Source organism: Urocampus carinirostris, chromosome 10 (assembly GCF_059441175.1).
Source record: "Urocampus carinirostris isolate Australia breed hairy pipefish chromosome 10, RoL_Ucar_1.0, whole genome shotgun sequence".
NCBI lineage: Eukaryota > Metazoa > Chordata > Actinopteri > Syngnathiformes > Syngnathidae > Urocampus > Urocampus carinirostris.
The window spans coordinates 35,796,252-35,819,564 of record NC_142358.1 but is presented as its reverse complement, the minus strand read 5'-3'; the positions used below and the strand labels follow the sequence as shown (position 1 = coordinate 35,819,564).

Sequence of the window (23,313 nt, the reverse complement as noted above, 5' to 3'; positions counted from 1 at the left end):
GTTGACTATTTATTCTGACGGTCTTTTATTTTATCTTTTAAGTCTTTATTATATGTCAAACCTAGAGTGCTATGTCTAGGTTTCACCACATTGACATAAATGACAATAAAGACAATTCTCAATTCTCTTCTATTCTTCAAAAGGTTAATCCTGTGATGCATGCACTCAAATTTGACAAAATTTGTCTTGATGCTTGCAATGATAGTGCACAGCATCAGAGCAGTATGTTGATTTTTAAAACAGTGCTGAGTGTACGCTAAATATTAAAGAGTCTTACCTTGGTGCTTTAGTTTGCCGCTCGTATGTGGAAAAAGTCGAGCCAGTGGGCTGGTCTGCTGCAGATTCTTGGGTGAACTTAATCTTCAGTGTGAAGTTTAGAGGGGCAGGCCTCTTGTAACGGGCTGGACCAACCATGTGCAGAACCAGGACCTCCTCACTATGTGGTTTGCATCTGGTGACGTCACAAAAACACGCTCAGTGTTATAGACAACTGCCACTGTGAATATGCACATATTATATGTAATATAGTTTGGTCTTTTGATCTTTTTTGCTCTGAAAGGAAAAGCCTTTCCGTTTCGTTATGCTTGTATAACAATAAAGGTCATGCATTTATTCAAGATAGAAAAGCCCAAACCAACTGGTGTAATTGCAGAAAGCTCCCTGAAGGTGTCGTCAGTGTTTACCAAAAGGGCGTGAAACTCATCTTACCTGTTCTGCGACTTGCACATTGTCTCGTCTCTCCTGGTACACAATTGACAACAGTTACACATAATTAAACAAAAAAACTTCCATTTAGTTAAAATAATATTGGATATCCGGCTTGCAAAGTTGGTAAAATGATTTATAATACTTCCTGGTGGCTAAAAATATATCGCTAAAGAGCGATGACGTATCACAATTGTATTGTTAGAAAGTTTTATTGCCCGATTTTCTACAAAATAACCCCATAAAACTAATTATACGTTAACAGTTATCAAGCAAGGGGTTAAAAAAAAAACTATTGTAATATAAGGCGCATCTGAAAACCCCCCGTTTGGACAGAATTTTGAAAGTGCACCTAACCCTGGTAAATAGGATTAGAAATGCATACAGTAATTCTAAGTATGTATTACCATTTTTGTGCAATTATAGTGCAAGGTTTTATCAATCGCTGAAAAATAACCCACATAAATCATACTCGAGTGTGGCAGTGAGGCCTTTTATCATCAAAACAAGTGGTGCAGATGACATTTGAAAAGGCATTAAAGCTCATCTCATTATCACACTATTTTTACTCATGGTGCCAGAAACACTGATTTGCATTGTGCATTCTTACAGGTTAAACAGTTTCTCTGCTTATTCACCATTTTTTTTTAGAGTGTGGTTAAAAAAAATACTGTACACGCTTATTTTATGTACATATACAAATATAACAGATTATTGACACACGTTTCATCAGTATCACAGGTGGTAAAGTGTCACTACTCTCACTGTTTGATCCCTGCTGGAAATACTGTTTTACAATTTTGATTAGCGTCTCATTGCAATAAAATATATGGTAAGTATATACACAGCCCGGCGGTAGCACAGCGGCGCAGTAGTAGGCGCGTGTGCGGCACAGTTCTGAGGTCATGAGATCGAACCTCCTGTGTGGAGTTTGCATGTTCTCCCCGTGCTTGCGTGGCTTTCCTCCGGGCATTCCAGCTTCCTCCCACATTCCAAAAACATGCATGTCAGGTTAATTGGCCGGTCCAAACTGTCCCAAGGTGAGTTGTCCGTCTCTGTGTGCCCTGCGACGCCTGGCTGGCAACCGGTTCAGGATGTCCCTTGCCCACTGCCCGAAGATAGCTGGGATGGGCTCCAGCAACCCTACTGAGGATAAGCGGTGCACATAATGGATGGCCAGATAAAAACCCCAACTGTTACAGCAGCTATTGAACCTTATGTATGATAATCAGATGACAAAACACTATAAATTGGTAGTGCCCCTTATAATGCAAAAAAATAGTGTTTTTACTGTAAACATAATGGTAAAAATATACTCAAGTATCAGTGGAGGATTGTTTAACTTGTCTGCAAGACAATTAAATTTGGCACAATTAGAGAAGTTGAAAGGTGCAGTTTTTCCAAAATGTCATTATGCATGAGGAACAAATGTTTTTTTTCTCTTTACAATTCCTTACAAATGATTAACACAGAATAGCAATGTAAATAATTTGAGTTAATTACCCCATACAAATGATGATACTGCGTTAACAGTGAGTAGGATATGGGATGAAAACCAGTTTCAAATTATGAAAATAATGTTAAAATTACTTCAGTGGGTATTAGTGGCGACTTAGTTGACTTGTCTCAAAGACGTTTAAATATGTAACAATATCAGATGTGGTCAACAGTTTAATATTACAGAAAGGAAAACGTTTTGCAGAAGTCAAACGTCATTCTCTGTGCAGGAGAAGGGCATTTTTCCATTTACAATTATTTTCAAATGTTTATAAAAAAAAACAGGGTATCAATATATCGACATGGAAGTACTGTATAAACCTGGTCACACTTTGGAGTCAAAACCTGACATTTCGATGCACAATTCCAAATATATCAAAAGGCACAAAAATCTCAGGACTTTTTGCATTTTATTCAAGTTTTTGGCAACTAAACATGGTTGAGAAAATGGTTGAATCGCTTTTTTACGGCCACTCTCTTGAAGCGCATCTTCCAAAAGTGAGTTAAACCTAAATTTATACATTGCACCGAGGGAAAGTAACTACAAATGGTTCTTACAGCTGAATTAAGTGTGAAATTATTTGGTCATGTCTTCAGGGTAAAAGGTAAAAAATAGAGGGAAACAGTAGAGTTTTGTGGAAGCTGCTCTTTATTTGAAAAAGAAAAACAAGATTTGAGTGGTCGCCTGCTACAGGTTCTAATGACAGAAGAGATGTGCAGAGGATCATCCTGAATCAAGACTTAATAGGTAGAGTCAAATTACATTTGAATTGTGTTCATATTTCATACATCTTTCACTTCTTGCAAATCGAAGAACAGTCATTTCATTTTTCTTAATTATATTTACACTGAGTGCCGATCAACAGCTCTCGTCCCTCTTCCTCCAGTTCCTACGGCGCCACCGCCTGGTGGGCAGGTGGCCTCGCGTGCGAAATGGAAAGATGTGTGCCACATGAAGACAACTCTTCACATTCAGAGTAAAGGCGGCCGCGACAATTTTGCAGAGTCGATGGCGTGCCGAGCTATTAAAGCAAGATGGAGCCCGCCGTCATCGTCGGGATGGTGCGTGAAGTGTTACTCGAGTTACACACAAAAACAAAAAAAGTCCCCTATATAGGCACAAGATGCACTATGTACTGTTGACCAACATTTCATGATATCCATCGAGGGTCATACTAAATTCAGAAAAAGTATGCCTTTTTTACATTACCGTGTTTTAAGGGTATCATGGTGGGCCACCCCCGCTTCCGTGGGGTTGTGATGTGTATTTTTTTTCTTTTTTTTTAAATGCTCATCTAGCAATAGTTAGGAAAAAAGTCAATATTTAGTGCTCTATCATTCGGCTTAATAGGTGTCATTTATATAATAGCTATTTGTCACTCTACCCCTTGATAGATTCAATGGCAAAGCACTCCCACACGTGTTCGATGCTCGTAATTATGCGCTGTTGATTTTACAATAAATTCCCACTCGAGCTCCTCCGACCGATAATCATAAATAAATACAAACGACACACAGGGAATGTCTACTGTAAACACGGTAGAAAAGACACAAACTAAACGGGCATCGACGTCGTCAGCATCACTACGCCGTGATATTGATGGACTGAGGGGAAGGTCGTCATTCGGATACAACCAGTCCCCCCCTACCCACTTTTTTTTCTTTTAACCAAATACATAAACGTTTTTTTCTAGCAGCCGGAATTTTACCTTTACAGATGACACCGTAAAATGGAGAGGGAATCCTCCGTTACCATGATGACTGAAAGCTATCGCAGCTCTCAATTTGTGTAGTATGTGAGTTGGTGAATCTATGCGAGTGTGTCTGTGTGGTAGAGGTGCGTGAATGTCTCTCCGGAGACCAGGAAGATGACAAAGCTTTTTGCTTCTAAGTGCTTCATCTATCCGAGGGAGACGAGCGCTTCAAAGTTACATGAACTGCGTCTGCAAGAGAGGATGAGCAAAGTTAGAATGTGACCTGGTTAACATTATAGTGTTGAATAAAGCCTGCCATGCATTGAGCATTACTTGGGTGTGGTGTAGTTCACATTTGAATCAGTACACCTTAATTTAAAAAGCACCGTGCCAACATGAACTAAAATATTACAAATACTGTAACCTTCCATGCAGTGCCGAGCAAGTTGGAAAAAAGGGTCCATGTTCAAAACATTGCAGGCCCATGTGCAATTTTCAATTGAAGGGACAATTTGCATTATGTGACCACTAGATGTTGCAGTTTTCTGTCGTGCAAGGAAGAACACAAACTACGGAGTTTAAAGTGACCAAAAAGCAGAATCTTTTTCGTGACGTTTCTGGGTACCCGTTAGCAGTAAGATGGACAACTACATCCGTTCCCTCTAGGTGAGCTTCATGTTATGCAAAAATCAAATTTCTCGACCTAAAAGTTTTTTTTTTTTAAATGCAACTTTGTATGATAGTTCTTGTATTTTTCATCATATTATTTTTGTTTAAAGAATAACATTTTTTAGCACTAGGAAGCACTAAATAAATAAAATGTGTGTTTTTTTCAGGGAGGTTCCATGTACAGAACACCATTTTTTTTTGGTTGGAGTGAAAAAGCATTTATGTCAGCAATTTTTAGGGTTTGGTATAATTAATTTACACCAAATACTGATTTGAAACCTAGATTGTTAAATATATATATATATTTTTAAAAACTAGCATTTGGGAAAAAACTAGGGACAAATAATTTGTTAAATACATTTTAATTTAAGGTCGAAATTTGTGTCCATTTCTTGAATCTGATCTCATGAATTCAAGAGGAAGTAATCAATTGAATTTTCTTTAGTTATATGCATACTATTTCCAGGGATCAGAATGGAGATTTTCATTTTCAGCTGAAATAGCCAGCGTCCAGGAATAAACCAGGGCGGCTGATAATACAGGTTACGCTACAAAAATATCAATTTTTACCATTTAAAAAGGGACAAAGATTTGACACTCCTCTGAAAACGACACTACAATACTATTTTTGGAGTAAAAATTATACGAATCCAGCCATCCAAAATATCTCCATCCCCTAGCCCTTCCTATCTCTGCCTTCTGGCAAATAAATGCAAAACTGTTCTTAGATTCAGGCTATATGTTGAAGATTTATAATCAAAGGCAATATTTTGTATATTGGTTGGATCACTTAACCCCTAGGGTCATTGGGGCACCATTTTCTGGGGTGTGTCTAGGGCAAGTACAGCCTGGTGCCACCCATCCCTCTCCAGGTTCATCATAAATAAATTTGACTTGACTTGACTTGACCATATGTTACCGCACGGTCTCTAGCTGGGGACCTCTCACTTGTTAGCGGTGGTTCGCCTAGGCATTACTTTAATAAAAAAAAAAAAACAACAGAAAATTTGGTATTCGATGTGGCTGCTATTGGTCATTTGTATTGTGCCTTATCTATTGTATGTTTGCACAGAGATGAGGAAGCAATATCATCTGTGCTGGATGTTGTGCATAGAGCATATTTGACAACCAAGTTACGGCTGAGTTGATATTTTGAAGTACAGACGATCTCGAGTTACAAACAACGGTACATACGAACATTTTTTGGGGATGTCAGAAAATATCCGGACATTACTGCAAGTTAGATTTTGTATTGTGTGCACCTTTATCCGAGTACAGGACATTACTGTAGTGCTTCTTTCCGCCGCGTGGCGCTGTGAGAGGTCACCCAGCATCCACCCAAAGAAGAAATCCAGCTTCTACTTCCTGGTTTGTGTGTATACACACTGCACTGCATCTCTAGCACGCTAAGAACTTGACGAAAGAGGAAGTCGCCCAACTCTTCCAAAAGTAGGTTAAACTTAACTTTATAGTCAAGTCATGTTTATTTGTGACGTCCTTAAATCACAAGGAGTCTCAAAGGGATTCACAGACCACAGAATGTCAACGCCTAATGTGTATTTTTGTTTTTCAGTACTATGCTTTATCATTCAGCCTGATTTGCAACATCATAGAGTATATTATTTTATTAAACGTTAATTCCTCAGTTTCAAAATGATTCAGGTTACTTATACAAGCCTTAAACATACTTGTATAAACCTTAAACTTGCATTCTATACAAAATATAGCACTGAACCAAGTAGGGCAGCGTCTGTAGTCCATTAAAAAAAGTATGACTCCAGATTTGTTGCTCAGGTAACCACTTGTCAAAATAGCCATTCATCAATCCCACATCCCTAATTAGACGTTTTTTCTAACACTGATACTTAAATACTGTTAGTCAAGTAAGTCTCTTGGGTCAACTGGAAAGTACAGACTTGCATACAAAAGTTGCCGAGTTAATATTAAACTAGACGGTGCAAGCGTAACCTACTTCAGTGCAACAGTCTACCCCATTGATGGATATTTAAAGAAAACAGTTAAAATGTGTTATGGGCACGGCATAGATACCTAATCACTGGTATAATGCCATTTCAAAAAAAATGATAACCAATCATATCACAGCAGTCGGTCATGACTGTCATGATAAAAACAGGCAAAGTGAGCCTGATCATCAAGACAGTGAATTTAGCAAAAACAGATAATAAAGTATGTAGAATGCATGGCAAACCAAGACAAACGGATGAAGAAAATGGTTTGAGAGAAGAAAGGTACACAAGAATAGATGTTTAAAACATGCAGTGTATGGGGGCAAAATGCATCAGTTAGCAGAAAGGGGCATGCTGTACCTAAAAAGACGCTCTACAAGAAATCCTTGAGCGAGAGGTGTGCAAACGGGTCCTGTCCGGGTGCTCGGAGAGGACTCTGGCTGGAAGGACTAGAGGCTGCCGAGGGCTATTCAAAGGAAGACACGCACAGACACAGGAAATAGGAGGGCCAAAGGAGTGGTCAGAGCCAGCGCAGAGAAGAGGAAAGAGGGGGATGAAATTAGTTTGAACAAGCCGTGATGTCAATTCCAATGAGTTGGATATATGGAGGAGAGGGGAAAAAAAAAAACTAAGAACAAAGATGATCTGCAGTTTGAGGAGTGAGCCGAGGCTCATTCAAACCCGATCATCATGTTTGCGCCAACTTGGGAATATGACAGAGCATGATGACTACAAACACAACGAAAGCTGGCAGGAGGGAGGAAAAACAGCGCACCCACCTGAGTACTGGACACGGAGCCAAAAGGGTTGGGCGGCCTCATTACAGGTTGGCTGTACATCATAGTGGGTGGATTCATCATGCCCATGGATCCCATTTGTGGAGGCTGCAGAGAAAAGGAATTTTAAAAAACAATAACATTTTGCTTAAAATAGTGTTTCTGGGGAAAAGAAAAATATATTTTGAGTGGTTCCTCCAACTTAATATCTTTATTACTGAAGCTTTCAGGGTAATAAGACATTTTAAGCAAAAAAGAAACTTAAAAAATGAGCAGATGCTGGTAGTAAATGTTAAAGCTTATAGAGCGAATAGTGAAAGATGTGCTTGTGTGGTTATCAAATAAAACGTGAGGAAAGTTTCAGATGAAAATAGATAATCTACATTGTCGACGTGTTATCCTCCGTTTACAGAATATTTAAAAAAAAAAAAAAAAAAAAAAAAAAAAAACTGACCTCCCATTGTAGAAGCATTTATTTTTTTCGATTATTTCTTCAAGTATGGGAAAAATTATAAACGATTGGGTTCTGCCGCCCCCTTTTGGCCAAATTGAAAAAGTGTTCAAATAAAAAAAAAAAAAAACATTATTTACTAACATTCTTATCCAAACCAGTTCGATTTTCCATTTTCAACGTTTTATGCACAGCTACTATTAATTGTAAAAAATTATATTTCCACTTATTCTCATAGCCACTTTTAGTGTTCATACTGAGCCATTCACCAGAGATTTACAATACATTTTAAATAAAATAATGCCGTTAGCATTTTAGTTTTTAATCCAATAATTTCAATTATTCTCAGATTTGCTTGGATTCATTAACTTTGGTTTAAGTTATATTTGGGCAGTACTGCTTGGGCAGCAGTTTTTACACAATGATAATGATGCATAAATAAGCCCAAGTTTTACGTTCATACATGAATCCTGTTTTTACATTTGAAGTACTCACCATGGCATAGCTCATCATGCCTGTGGGTGTAGTGGCAGGGAAGGCCATGATGGATGGTGGCTACAGGAAAACAAGTAGAGGACATGTTCATGCTGGAAACAATTGCAGTTCAGTGACATAAGGTATTTTCTTTATTTTTTAAGTTGAAGCCAAGCGTTTGTTGGTAAACACAATAATATTTTCTTTTGCAGAAAACGCATGTCATTTTTAAATTTCACCTTAAGGGCGCTGGCCTTTTGCTTTGTATCCGCCACGAAATGCAAACATTACAACACAAAGGCTCAGATTGTGAACAACACTGCTGGATTGTTTTCTAGGTTTTAGTCATGTGACATTCATGAATAAGGCCTGCTGAGGGACAAAAAAGGATTGGCACTGGCTTTCCCTCGTTCCCAGGGTGTGCGCTAATATTAACAATGATGAAAAGCTACACATAAGACGTTTTCCTATGGACTTTCCTGTCAAGCATTTTTCTGTTTAATAACATACATACCAACAAATATAACACTTAATATTGGTCTCTCCTGCAGTTAATCATCTTTGATGTAAATGGTTTCAAAACAAGGTACATGCACCGTTCTTCTGTAATGTCACACAATACAGCAAACAACAATACAGATGGATTGGGGGAGTTCACTACCTCTCACCCAACCCAATTGCTCAGGGTGCTTGGTAGGAGCTTTCCGGCGTTTAAAGTTTGTTCTGTGGCTTATCAGGTGTTGCATTAGTGAACATTGAATGTTTGACGAGCTTTTATATCAAGGATTCCTTAGAGACGTGCAGCCAAAAAGGGATCTTTTGGTGTATACTGTAATTAAAACTTTGTCCTATATATTTTGGGCCAAATCAATAATTTATCGTGTTGCTTCGACTTGGCATACAATAAAATGTAGAGTCACAGTAAGGATTACCATGTCTCTCATCTCCGAGCCAGGTGTATTCATGAAAAAAAAAACATATCTGGCTGATCTATCCAGTATTTTTGAGGTGTTAAAATAAATGTTCTAGCAGGCCTGAAACTTTTTTCATTCTCCACCGCAACCACAAGAGTAAATCACCATAGAAACGGGGTTCCAAGTTGTCGTCGGCGCAGCTTTTGGTTGCCAATTGGTACCACCTGTCATTCTCTTCTCACCAGGCTGACTCCAATGGATGTCACTATGGATTAAGGTGATCAAGTTAGTTATTCTTTTTGCAGTCCTACAAAAACAGACCCGAATGCCACCTACTTCTTTATGGTTCCGTTTCCAATGCCGAGGTCTGAGGGAAAAAACACATACTTCAGCACCCACAAGACCATTAGATTCAACAGATTAAAAATTAAAGAGTGCATACGTACTGCCGACAAGGTTGGCAAGGGAAGAGTCAAGGTCATCTGACACCAACTTTTCTGGTTGTTGACTGGACATCTGATTGGAGCCGGCAAGAGTTGGTTTAAGGATCCCACCAGCAATATCTGACAAAATAGAGGGATATAAAATGATAAACTAAGGCTTTGCTGTTCACTTGGCAACTGATGTTTAGATTAAAAGGGCAAATGCCTTTCATTACATACATGGTCTTTTATTATCAGTCTCGAAAAGGCTTTGATGAAATTGTGTTTACACTTGTTGTGGATAATGAAGTTCTACTGACTGTTGACAATGATTCAAACATGTAGCACCACCCAAAATTGGACAACATGTCAACTTGTATAAGTTATGCTTCTTTTGACATCTTTAAGGATAACAAAAACATTATGAATACTTGCAACACAAGGATTGTCCTCTTTTAGCCCACAAGAAGGCTAGAGCCTCTATATGAGTCTACTTGAAAACCTGGCCATTGGATTACGTTTTTCTTACATGATCATAACTTTTAAACGCAAAAAAAGCAAAAGGGTAACTTTATATGAACTAATGGTTTGACGAGGGATCACATGACACCTTTTGCTTTAAGGTAGATGATATAGGACTATTAAGTCTAGAACTAAGATTGAAAAACAGCTTCTACCCCAAGGCAAAAATCACCTTAACACTGCAAAATTAAACACTGGTTACCATGCTTAGAAAATTTGCAGTTAATTTTTAACAAATGTAAAATCTTAGTTTTATACTTTTACCCTTAACATATATCATTTTAAACGGTCATTTTATCTTATAAAATATTCTTGCACCATCAGGTTGGCACTTTGTTGGTGATTTGGAATGTTGCCATGACAAATTCTATTCTACCACTCACATAATTATGTCATAATTAAAGAACTCACGCTAACAAATATTATTCATATTAACTCCCCTATTATACAAGTTACATATTAAGCACATTACTTCAACCTACGGAGGTAAAAAAAAAAAAACACATTATTGCAGCTTCACCCTGGTTACTAAAAAACCTGTCATGCTCACTTGGAGGAATTTTGTGAAGACCGTTTCAACACAATTAAGACCAAATAAAAGCATACAATAGATGGGGAGAGAATGAGCTTGCATTTCCATAAAAAATGAGAGGACACACCCTCCAATTTAGTTTCATGTTTGTCACATTAATTACATCAAGCTGTAAATTAATGAAAGTTTAGAAAGGGTGACATTAAATCCAAACCTTCCGCATTTAGGCTGTTGCTGCCTGTGGCTTTAGCTCCAAACACAGACTCAAAGTCCACTTGCAAACCTCCTGCAGGTGGCTGGGGAGGGGGCTGGGGCGCAGAGTATCCTTAAAAAGATGAAAAGAGGACAGCTGCAGTCAAGACAAGTGATGCTTCTTAAACAGGACTTGGTTCTAGGAGAGTCATCCACTAGCAGTGGAGCAGGATTTACACATCTATACAGACACAGAGCCTTTAATACCTCTGAATAGACCTGCTACAGCAGAGGGCTCTGTGGGGAAAGGACCCTGGTGTGGGAGGTGCTGTGCAATGGACACTGGGCCACAGAAGGAGTCTGATACGCCACAGGAAGCATTAAGACGAAGAAGGAGAGGAAGAACCAGAGCAAAAAAAAAAAAAAAAAAAGCCGTTTTAGGACCAAGCCAAACAAGCAGGCAGAAAAAGGAAAGTGACTTGATAAGTATTTTTAACATTACCCAAGTTTAAAATAATACAGAACATACTGTATTTTCTGCACTATAAGGCGCACCTGATCAAAAAGCACCTCAAAGAAAAATAGTCATCTATGGGTTTTTTTCTTACAAAAAGGCGCACGGGACTGCAAGAGGCATGGAATTAAGACTCCAGTAAGTGCAAAGGTTGCTCAAAAAATAAAAATTACCGTATTCGTGTATCAATTGATCAGTAGGAATATCACTGAACACAATTGCATAAGATTGGATGCAACCTGAATCAAACGAGGCTCAAAGCCGGGAGCGCCAATTTCTACACACTACTACATCATCAGGGATACGGTCCACACATGAAGTTTTATCTCATAACCACAATATTTTTAGTCACGGTACCAAATAGTTGATGTTATTGTGCCAGGCCGTGAGAATATTGTCAGACATTCTAACGTTCCGTGGTCCAACTGAAATGCAGTGTTGTATCATTGATTTCATAAGTCTTTACAAAGCTCACTGGATTCTGGACTGAACAAAGAGAAAGGCATTGTAGTAAGCAATTTGCTCATCCTAAAATACATAAATCTATGGCTGCATGCATTTAAAACGTTTGTCACAAACCTGTCACTGTAGCATTCAGTGCTTTTACTACTGCTATCCAGTTCGATCCCCATCGCCACCATTGTTATGCAATTGTGGTCTGCGATATAATGTAGCGACTGATCAATAATAATATGGCAACGCATGTTCAATTTGGTTGGCATAGAAGGCGCACCAGATTACGAATTTCTGGCCAATTTGAGGTTGTTGGGTGCGCCTTATAATCCAGAAAATAAAGTAATAATCATTGGGCGAGGTTAACTAGCACTACAATTAAAATGGTATGGGTATTATCTGGGATGCTATGTTTGAGGGACTCAGAGCCATTGCAGTACCTGACATGGAGTGTTCTAGCCGCACTGCGCATTTGTTATCGGTGGAATTTGTGTCAATAAAGGGATTGTATCGATCTAGGGAATCAAACATAGTATTGGTAGAAGAAAAAAAAACAACTTAAAAAGCTCTACAACAGCACAACACAGATTCAAACTTCCAAGATTTTTGGCCAAAGCAGTTTGGTATACAGCCTTAGTAGACATATTGATATATAGGAAGCACAAAATCGCACTAAAAAAGCTAGGATTCTGGCTTCACACACACACACACAACAAAAACAGAGACAGCGTTCAAACTACAGTAGCATGAAAGACAAGCTGGCTGTGTCATGCGTCTACACATTCGTGAGCCAAGACAATGCAGAAAAACATAATGAGAGTCATTACCACCAAACATTTCATGAGCAGATGTCCTAGTGGAAAAGCTAACACCATCTGAAGACACGACAGGTAAGTGAGAGGCATCGACAACAAGTTTTGAGAGGAAAGGGTTAAGGTTTGGCATGGAGTCGTCTCCAGCTTCGGCGGAGGTGAAAGGATCTACAGGCAGGCAGAGAGAAAGACAGCAGAAAATGAAAGACCAAAAACAAGTACAGAAGAACTGGTGGACGTCAGAAAGAGTGCATGCAGAACAGATCAGAAAAGACACCAGTGACATTCATAAAGCTTAGTCGGTGACACTCTACCTGCCCACGCTGTCGCCACAGGAAGCCCTGACGAGGCAGATTGAATGGGTGGCTGGAACGTTGGCTGAAGATCAAACAAGTCACTCTCCATTTTTACAGCGCTGAAATCATAAATAGAATTACCATCTAGATATGCAGTGATTAATGAAGAGCATGAAAAAGCCATGTTTGTTCATTTACTCTAAAAAGGAGATTAAAAGCACGCACAAAAAAAAAAAAATTAAAAAATTGCTTTGGCAGTAAATATCGTATTTTTGTCTTTATGAAAGATTGGAGTTGAATTGGGGGGGGGGGGGGGGGAGCTTTTTTTTGCTGTGAAAAATAGCTCACAATATCGAACGTTTTCTGATGATGGCTCGACTTTTCCGCGTACTAAATAAGGAATTTCAAACTAATTTTCACAAAGGGCCACATCAGCATAACTGTTGCCTTTAAAAGGCTTGATGTGACTAAATGTTATTAAATGATATGCAAAATGAATGCAACATTTTAATCTTAAATGACTCAATACACATCTTTACAATTGAGTTGAAAGTACATGTTGCTTCACTTATTTAAAACCAAACGAAAATAAAATCTTGGACATAGTTATGGAAATACTGTCATGTTCTAGGGCTGAGCTGTCACTTTGAGGGTGTAGTCATTGACAGGCATTTGGACACGTACTATAAATTGTTCTTAATGAAAATAAGTTTAATCGTCATGTTTAAAAAAAAATACATTGAATTCCGCCTCATACTGAAAGATTAGTCAATGTTAGAATTTCTTATGGTCTGGGATATTAGTAATCAATATTAATTGTTATAATTCTTTGGTTTGCACCTCAACTGATGCATTTCTAGGCCTTCCATCAGTTTATTATTTCAGGCGCTAATCACATGCATGCAGGGCTGGCAGATAGACAACTTCTCGAATAAGCCCTTTGCAAATAAAACAACAAAAAGGTTGATTTATAGTAAGATACCCATTAGAACAGCTCGGCGTGGAGAAAAGATCTATGTTTGGAGCAGTGTTAATAGTTCCCCCTGTGGTGGAAATGGGCGACGTGTCCGTTGTGGCAAAGGATGGCCTCTTTGAGAGCTCCTTGAGTCTTTGTTCCTGCAGGAGGGCACACATCAATAGAAGGCAGGTGGGGAAAAGAGCCACCCTTGAGATACGGTCTGTTTAATAAATTCACCTTCAGCGCTTTGAGTCGGGCTTGCTCTTCTTCCAGCGCAGCCTGCTTTTCCCGCTCATCCACTTTGGTAAAAGACATTCCCGTGCTCGCTAGTGATGACACGGCGTTGGACAGAGTGCTGGCCCTGTGGGACAGAGGGTCACGCTGGGATGTGGGCATCATGATATGCGATGGTGAGGAAACTGGCTGTGACGGTTGAATTATCATACCTGCTGGCTGCTGTGGAGTCTTTGACCTTCTTGCCCTCTAAAGAGGCCAAATGCTGCTCGAGAGCTTCCAGGAGGCTGCTGGGAGCCTGTCATAGGCGAGAACACACACGGTCAGCATTCCGCTTGTAACCTACATGACTTCAGGTTTGTGTGTGTGTGTGCGCGCACCGACAAGATGAAAGCCACTTTCGGGCAACCAAGCATGAACAGAATATAAAATATTTTTTTATACAGTGGTACAGTCCAAAGTCAATGTTAGAATCATGGCTCCCCTCCCCACTTTGTCTCAACTACTCTCACATTTGGCCAATGAAAAAAAAAAATGAAAATGATAAATAGAATAAATTGTCTAAAAAAGGTTTACATGAGACAAAGTCAGCCGGAACATGCCATTGACAACTGCGGTCGACAACCACTGGACATCAGACCGGTACCCGGCTGCACAGAAAGGAATGTTTCCCTTTTTGACGATACTAGATGTATCCGTGCATACACTTTTGTGTTATCCATTATTATCCATCCCCCTAAAAAACCTCAAAGTTTGTGTAATTTTATGCTGGTAAATTGCCGTATTAGCGCAATGGTTGATCAGTTAACAATACCAACAACCACTTTTGCTTATCATTGGATGCAACTGGATTCAAACTTAGATTGCAGCGGTTGACATGGGAAAAGGGATTGCATTTATTACTCACGGTACCACGTTGTCTTATCTCTATCTTCGATCGTTGTTTTGGCTGTACTCATTCCCATAAAGCTCCATTCAAAGTTGTACATAGTGGCAGCGTAATGGAGTATTCTGGGAATGAGCTCAGCCGAAGCCACGCAGTACAACTATTGACCAATCACATGTGCCTTCCAGTTAAAAATAAATAAATAAATGAACCTGGTACCATGAGTAAAATTGTGTGATGCTAAAACCAAATTAATTTTCTTATGTCATCCAGATCCCTAGAGGACTAGCAATAACACAATTTGTTTAGGCTTATTATCATTATTACTACTAATGTCGTTGGCTTGGGCCACGAGAATGTCAGCCATTAAACCGGTCCCATGCTACAGAAAAGGTTGCCAACCACTACTACAGAATACCTAATGAGGATGATCACTGTAGGAAATGTACAGACACCCTCCTTACTTTGCACTGCGGTTATCGCTGGTTCATTACTTCGCAGATTTGAATTGAGATATCCTCATTGTCATTGATAAACGTATCGTGCATTGAGTTTCTAATAGACAGCAAGAGAGATTAGGGAGGGCGTTTTGCGATGAGTTGGTGTGACTGTGAGCAACTGATGGGCTGGTATTTGCAGTTAGTCAACCACCCGGTTAGGGGATGCGCAGTAAACATCTCTGAATCAAAACAAAACTAGGAAGGATAGCAGTCTAACTTTTAGCGACTCGTTACATCAAAAAGAAAATCAATTAAATTGGACGCTAAGGAAAGTCAGAAGAACGCAAAGAAATGCTAATCACCAGGGAAGGTAAAGCCCTGGTTGTAGGTCCGGCCTACCGCTCGGTTTGGCTAACACCCGGTGATAGCACACAACTAGCCAGTCGCTTGGTGCCGACACAAGCTGAAGGGCTTCAACGTTCATGACAGTGTAGCACGAGTCCCATAAATTAGATTTCTGAATGGGTGTCGGGGGGTGATAAAGCCTGGACCATACAGGGGTAGACGGGAGCAATCGCGTTGAAGTGGGGGCTCTTTGCACATACCTGAAGCTGCGCGTGCTATTGATGAAAGTCCTTCAATTTCATCTTAATTTTGTATAATGACCCAAAAAAAAAAAAAAAAAAAATCATTCATTCAACTGCAATTATGTGTTGCGTGTCATTATTCGTAGATCTATAGTTGCTATTTTGTTACAGTCTTAGACTCTCAGTCAGCAAGGATGTCATATCAAGTTAAATTTGCCCCTTGGGGCTTTTATGAAGGTGAATTTCCAAGCGGGGATGAATAAAGTATCTATCTATCTAACCCTACTTAGTGGATTTGCACCTTTCGCAGGTGGTTCGGGTCTTCGATAACCGCACAAAACGAGGGTTCTCTGTATACACTGATGAAAAATTGAAGTGTGCAAAATTCCACTTCATTTGAAAAAAGCTAGTATTAGTAAATTTTTACGATTGCAACATTTTGTACAAAAATGTAAAATTGCTTTTTATGTTCTTGTATAAACCTATAAAGTACCACTGTATATAAAATTGTACTTTCTGTGACATGAAGGTACAATTAAACCGTGTAGTTCGCCACCACTGATACAACCAATGACTGCATTCTAGCCATACACTTACTCCGCATGAGAGCAACAAATGTATGGGATGATGCACAATTCAGCAACTGCGAACGTGTTGCTGATATGGGCCACAACTACAGCACAACAAGGCAGATTTATTTCAGCAAATGAGCTACTCTGATTTTAATCCTTACAATGAAAAAAAAAAAAGTCAGCATTGACTTTTTCTTACATCTTTGCAATTTTTGGACAATACCACATGGGATACGGCACTGAGCAGGCATGCAAAAGGACACCAACAAAGCAAGTAAGATGGAGAAGAGTGAAATGATAGTACTTACACAGACTGTGAACTAAAGTGGCAGGATAAGGGGAAAAATACAGAATATAAAGGTGGTGACAGTCAGGTGAAGAATCCATTGGAGCTGCACAGCAAATACAAAGCTGAAAGCGCCGCACCTTCACTACGACTCTGTGTATAACCTTAAAATGTCCATATGCCAAAGCGACTAGACTGAAACTTTTTGGGGGACCTGGCACCTTTATTTACTGTTAAAAGGAGGCGCTGAAGAATAAAAAAAGGACATGTAAAAAGCACCACCTCCTGTGGAAACATGCATTTAAGAGGGAAAACATGCAAAAAGCATAGAAGAGGGCATAACAGCCAATTGCGACAATGCCAAAGATCTCCTTATTGACATAACAAATTTGATTGTTTTGTTGGCACAAAATGATTGTCATAAACTCAGCAGAAAGCTCCCCAAGTGCACTCACTTAATCTAGTAACAGGGTCTTTTTAAATTAAGGCAGAGGTGCTGTATTCCTCAACTAAATGTTACATACAATCCAGTACCAGAGAAACTTAAAATGATCAAATTATATTAAAGTCTCCTTTAAAAATTATGTTTTAAAGCTTTGGTGTTATTTGTATCGGTGACTCCTCAAACGCATTGCATTCTTTAAAAAAATTAAGGAAGTAGGGTTCATTCTCCATCCTGGTCATATAGTCCTCAAAGAGCTTTACAACGTGTAACCATTACTATTTCATACACAAGTGCTTTTGACATGCAAAGCACTGCCAGGAAACATTAAAGTCAAAATCCTATATTAAAAAAACTGCAGTAGTGGATTCGGCCACCAACACACGGCACGCAAATAAGCGCGCGTTCATTCTGAATGAAAAACTATCAAATTTATTAGGCTTACTCCCAACAACAGGTATCTAATAAACCCATTTCTGGATTTTTTATACTTAATAGAGGAAACCAGGAAATAGGAGTGCGCCCTGAAATGTTTTCCTTAGTCGCTACTGGGCTTTCCGGTGGACTGCTGTTGATTAAGCGCCTAGATAGTGGTGTGACGCTGAAACTGCAGTTAAAATACATAGCTGACACAAAGCCACATCAATCTCAATCAACACAGCGGGAGTTTAATGCTGTGTTGAGTGATAACTACCGCTCTTGCCAGCGGCACTACAAAATTAGCTGGAGACGGCTGTCTCGCAACTTTAATCACAGGAAAAAACAATTATGTCATTCAAGAGCTGTATTTTACTTGTTGCTTCCTACACAGAGCGGCAAAACATCACTTTTATCATTTGGTTGAAATTGTAGGCAAACACCTGCAGCAAAGACCTTTTTACTACAGCTTGGACGTCGTTACATTTAACAATACACATAAGTAGGGGATTTTTTTTTATCCTGTGTTGTCAGAAATGGGCAGATACACATAAAGAGACAGGGGAGAGATTTAGAAAAAAAAATTAAAAAAATGTAACCAAGAAAGAAAAAGGGCCAAACAGCGAGAGCAGCAAGCGTGCATGTTTACCTGGGAAAGGTCCGGAATGTCTCCTCGGTCAATGCCCACCTGCTGTGAGAATACAAAAAGAAAGCCATATGAGTTGATTTTCCTCGCTGCATGAAAGCCTACAACCAGCAATTACCTCTGCTACTTTGAGGAACTCTGATATCCGTGTCATTCGGGTGAGGAATTTCTTGTAAATATCCAGCCCTTCCTTGCACTGGGTTTTCTTCATGTCAAAGTATTTCTCTATTAATAGAAATGCAGAGAGGGTTAACAATTGCCGTGAATAACTGGAGAGGAGAGAATCCAAGAGGGGTCTTTTTCTTACCAAGCAGGTTGATGATGCCTTCGTTATAGGCGGCAAAGAGCCTGATGGAGTCTTTGAAGAGGAGCATGAAGGCTGCATTGATGACTCCATTAGTCAGCTCGTTGGCATTGACCTGCAGGAAAGCAATCAGCCCCGTTTTGCACACGCCTGACATTTGTGTTGTCGTGTTCAGAGAAAGCATGTACGCAGTAGGAAGCAACCCCCTACCCTCCTTTTTTGTTCTATGGCAACATAGAATTTCCTGGCTTCGACTCACATTGAAATCGAGGAGGGCATCCATCTGGTTCTGAATAATGGGTATAGTCTTGAGCAGCTTCTCTGTGTTCATGGTCCTCATAACGCCATCCACGCTAACATGGGGGATAATACACAGTAAAATAACTACATAGTGACAGAATCAACAAAATCCCCCTCAAGTATCTTACCCTCGCTTAACTTTGGTGAAATCAAAGGCAACCTGTCTGTACGAGACGGCTTTCTCGTTCAGGTAGCGACTGTACCTCCGGATAAAGGTGGACATGTCGTAACCTGGAACAAACAAAAAAGGAGAGTGATGTCATACAAAACACGTTGGCCTCACGGCTGTGAATGAGGCATTAAAGCTACCTTGCAGGCCACTTTTGTCCAAGAAATTACTGAGGTTGAATAATGTGTTCCTCGAAGCAAGGTACTGCACAAAACGCTGAAAATGCAAGCAAAAGGCAAAAGCACAAATCACACCAAAAAAAAAAAGAAAATGTTTTAATCTAATCATACATGCAATCATAATCTGCTTGACATCGCTGCCTGGGTTGTTGAGAGATTATCCAACATAGCGTGTTTGCTCACCTCGTTGCCATACACCATGAGGTGGTGAGTAGTGATGAGGGACTTAAACACAACCACCCAGCTGGTGTTGGTGGTCCTCTCAAACAGCGAGTCAGCCAGTTGGGGAATGTTCACGTTCATCTCGTTCGTGCAGTGGATTAAGTCTGATGTGGTAATAAATTGGGCATTAAGATCTTGTACTTTTTAGCGTTCAAAAAAAAAAACTGGTGAGGGAAAGGCGGAGATCTGCAGGTGTGACCCAGTTAATATTTTTCCGAATCATGTTATGGCAGATATATGAAATAGGCAAAATGTGCCCAATACCTTTTACTGAAGAGCCAATATTGGCTAATTGAACAAGCTATGTTTAAATAAGTCTTTGTGGAATTTAGGAATGTTTCCTCTGCAGCATTGCTATAACACAATGGGATGACTTGATACTTCTCACTTAATTTAGGAATGCCATAACAAGTCAAACCTATGACCTAATATGGCCTGCTTTTAATATTAAGGGGAAACAATCGTAGAAAATGCATTCGGGTTTCTGTTCACTGATAGAAGCTGCTGCCAGCGATCAGTAAATCATACATGTGCTGTCCCACTTGCTAGTGGCTCATATCATTTAACATCCACAGTATTGGCTGAGGGACGAAAGCCAAAGCTGCTTGACCCCATTTTGCAACCATAAGTGTATTTATCCTTAAAAACCTGGCTGTCGATAGCACAGATCTGATTGACAGGTTTATTGGTCTTCTTTCTTTTAGCCGTCCTATATTTGACTCCTGAAAAGTAGGGCAGGTTAACCTCCGTGAAAAGCGGCCACTAGTTAGCATGGGTGACTGACTGCAGAGCCTAGCAAAACGTGAGGAGCAGGAGGATAAATATGAAGGAGGCTGTGTCATGTCACAGCAAAAAATGTTTTGGGGGGCTTTCTTATGACAGTATTCATGAGAGAACAGAGATGATTCACCAAGGTTAATCACATGCCTTGCCCTTGTGTGACACAAAGATAACTCGTAAGAAAATAAAATCATGTTACATTTGGGTTCATAGTCCAAAGTGTAAGTCATAATCATACAAACTGTACAAACCAATGAGTAGGGTGTACCGGGTGAAAAACTGCTATTACCATGTAAATTTTTACCATTAAAAACCTACTGAGAAAGAATTACATTGCCTCATTTTAGCATGGGAGGTACAATAAAGGAGCGCTTGGAACTCAAAACAGTAAAGCATAATAATTATTTTTTTTAAATTGGCCGAATGTGAGTAGAGATTGCTAATCTTTGCATTTAAAAACTAACCTGCAAACCCCACAGGAATCAACACTAAACCATTGTGTCTCATCAATAAGCCTGTCATATAAAATGAAACGCTTGGAACTCCAAAAAAGGAAATTTCGGTGGCATTTTAAGCCAATAAAAAGACAATTACAAAGCTTAAAAACAATATGCTTATGAATCTTGACGAAAAAAGCGGTATTGCTAAACTTTGCATTAAAACATTTTTGGGGGGGGTGGGGAGCCAACAGGAATCTACACCCCAAAAAACTTGCGTCTCATTAATAAGCCTGTCATTGTTTTTACATAGATTTCTGTGATTATTTCTACCGTTAAACATCATGCTCAGAAATTTCAAGTGGAATAGAAAGACAACCTAGATCATGCAAAACCGGGAGAAGCTTGAGAAATTTATCGACGAGTACACAGGCTAAGTTGAGTCATTGAAATGACAAGTACCTCAAAGTCCTGGTAAGAGTTCTTGACATACCCGTATGCAACCATACGACAAAGGGAAGTAGTTTTAAAGCCTCTGAGCTGTTTTACTGTAAGTATTTTCGCTTATTTCATAGAATCCCGAAAGAATAACCAGATGTTCAGGGGAATTTGTTTTATTGTTCAACCTCTCTGCACTCAGGGCTGACAGCCATGGCTTCCTTATGTGGAACCTCTAAGGTTTATCCTTATTTTTTTAATCCACAAAACAAAGAATAAAATACAGTTTTAGGGAGGGATCAGAAGATATAATAGCTTGGCCTGAGCAAATTTTAGTCACTGGAGGTTGACAGGTATTTTCAAAGCCTGTGCATGAAATATTTTTCATAATACTCGTTTATATGTACTCAATCATCACCCAAAAGCAATTTGTTCCCATTTATAATTGTATTTTGGGTGTTAATCTGCGGAGGGTATGTTGTTGTAGCTCCTTGGGGGAGTCACCTGAGGAGCACAACAGGTGTGCCACCTGCAAACTCAAAATTACTATAAATATATTTTATTCAGAAAAATTAAATAATATTATGATTACGGAGCATACGCTATATAGGCAATAATGGTAGTGTTTAAATTAGAATATCAAGCCATTGTCATCATTTAACGTCATTAGCATCCACTACTGTCGCCTACGAATAGAAGGCGAACAACTAAACGGGGGATATAAATGAAATATAACGTCATTTAACGACAATTCATTTCAAAGTGGATAATAGAATCCCAACAAGTGAGGAAATGTATATTTTATTTGCTCCATTTAACATTACGGTGACGTGCGCTAGCATTAGCATGTTAGCTCCGCCTCAGGCTTTGCGGCCTACTTTCTCGCGGAGCGGCTAGAGCCACAACCCGCTTTTAACGTCGACATTGTTCTTTCAAATAACACAAATAAACACACATTGATAACATACTTACAGTCTAAATGTTTCTTCTTGGGGCCCATTATTTCGTGAGTAGTGGCCTTGCAAACTGTTTTGGACACGGCAGATCCCGTTACGCTGTGTTGGGCTGCCGTTATCCGGTCCGTAATGCTTTGCCCCGACATCTTCGTTCAGTCGGTAAAACACCGGAGGGGGAGAGGAAATAATAACACCGTTACCGGCGTCGATCGTCGGGAAAGAAAACGTCCGCCTCCTCGGTTCACCCGCCGCGTTGGTTTGTTAAGAAATCACTGCTAAGCTAATCACCCGACAATAACAACAAAAACCGTTCACAATGTGTCCGTCGAGCATTCAAGGCTAGCGGTGTTTGCGTTCATCCGCCCCGGCTTTCGGTCTCGCTCTCATCCCGCTGTGGCACACCGGATCCCCGCCTGCCTGCCTGCCGAGCGCCGCTCCGCCTCCCGGTGCCGCCGATGCAGGGTAGGAAAAAAGGAGAGCCGAACTGGGCCTGGAGTAGTGGGGGGAAATGGCGGAACTAGTGATGTGCCGTTCGCGAACGAAAGGGTTCAGTGAGCCGTCCCTTTGTAGTAAGGGTGGGTGGATCGATCCAAACATCGACTTTATCGATACTCTACAAGATCTTGTATCGGATCGACACTATTGTAGTGGTATCGGAACTTTTCCCCTCCAACACTTTTCTAAAAATGCCGCTTCTTAATGGAGAGTATGGTGGGCAGATCGATTCAAATATCGATATTGTCGATACTGAGTGACCTTTCCATTAGAACTATCACTGTTACTATGTTGTTAGTAGATTGTAATATCATAGCCGTATCGAAACTTTGCTCCACCACTTTCCTAAAAATGCCTTTTCTTTAATGGAGATTTTGGGTGGGCGGATCGATCCAAATATCAATATTGTCGATAATGAGTGACCTTTCCATTAGAACTATCACTGTTACTATGTTGTTAGTAGATTGTAATATTATACCGGTATCAAAACTTTGCTCCTTCACCAATTTCGTAAAAATGCCTCTTCTTCAATAGAGATTTTGGTGGGCGGATTGATCCAAATATCGATATTGTCGATACTGAGTGACTTTTTTCATTAGAACTATCACTATCACAATGTTGTTAGTAGATTGTAATATCATACTCGTATCAAAACTTTGCTCCTTTACCAATTTT

At 39.7% G+C, this 23,313-nt stretch overlaps 1 protein-coding gene across 13 annotated transcripts; it reads right to left on the bottom strand.

The window, feature by feature from the left end:
- Positions 1-2,833: 2,833 nt before the first annotated feature.
- picalmb (phosphatidylinositol binding clathrin assembly protein b) lies at positions 2,834-22,692 on the bottom strand. Of its 13 annotated transcripts, XM_088345181.1 has the most exons (24): positions 22,160-22,692; positions 19,494-19,636; positions 19,272-19,347; positions 19,091-19,193; positions 18,922-19,015; positions 18,666-18,777; positions 18,477-18,583; positions 18,362-18,403; positions 16,876-16,887; positions 14,295-14,380; positions 14,086-14,209; positions 13,873-14,006; positions 12,909-13,009; positions 12,610-12,762; positions 12,223-12,297; positions 11,083-11,175; positions 10,838-10,948; positions 9,594-9,710; positions 9,484-9,514; positions 9,313-9,412; positions 8,255-8,314; positions 7,312-7,416; positions 6,893-6,998; positions 2,834-4,145 (listed from the first exon to the last, which is right to left on the bottom strand). In XM_088345181.1, the coding sequence occupies exons 1-23, from the start codon at positions 22,287-22,289 to the stop codon at positions 6,906-6,908; spliced, it is 2,202 nt and encodes a 733-aa protein (XP_088201307.1). In that variant the 5' UTR covers positions 22,290-22,692; the 3' UTR covers positions 2,834-4,145; positions 6,893-6,905. The 13 variants fall into 13 exon arrangements, with proteins under 13 accessions (XP_088201307.1, XP_088201311.1, XP_088201309.1 ...); XM_088345185.1 differs by lacking the exon at positions 11,083-11,175; XM_088345183.1 differs by lacking the exon at positions 12,223-12,297.
- Positions 22,693-23,313: the final 621 nt, after the last annotated feature.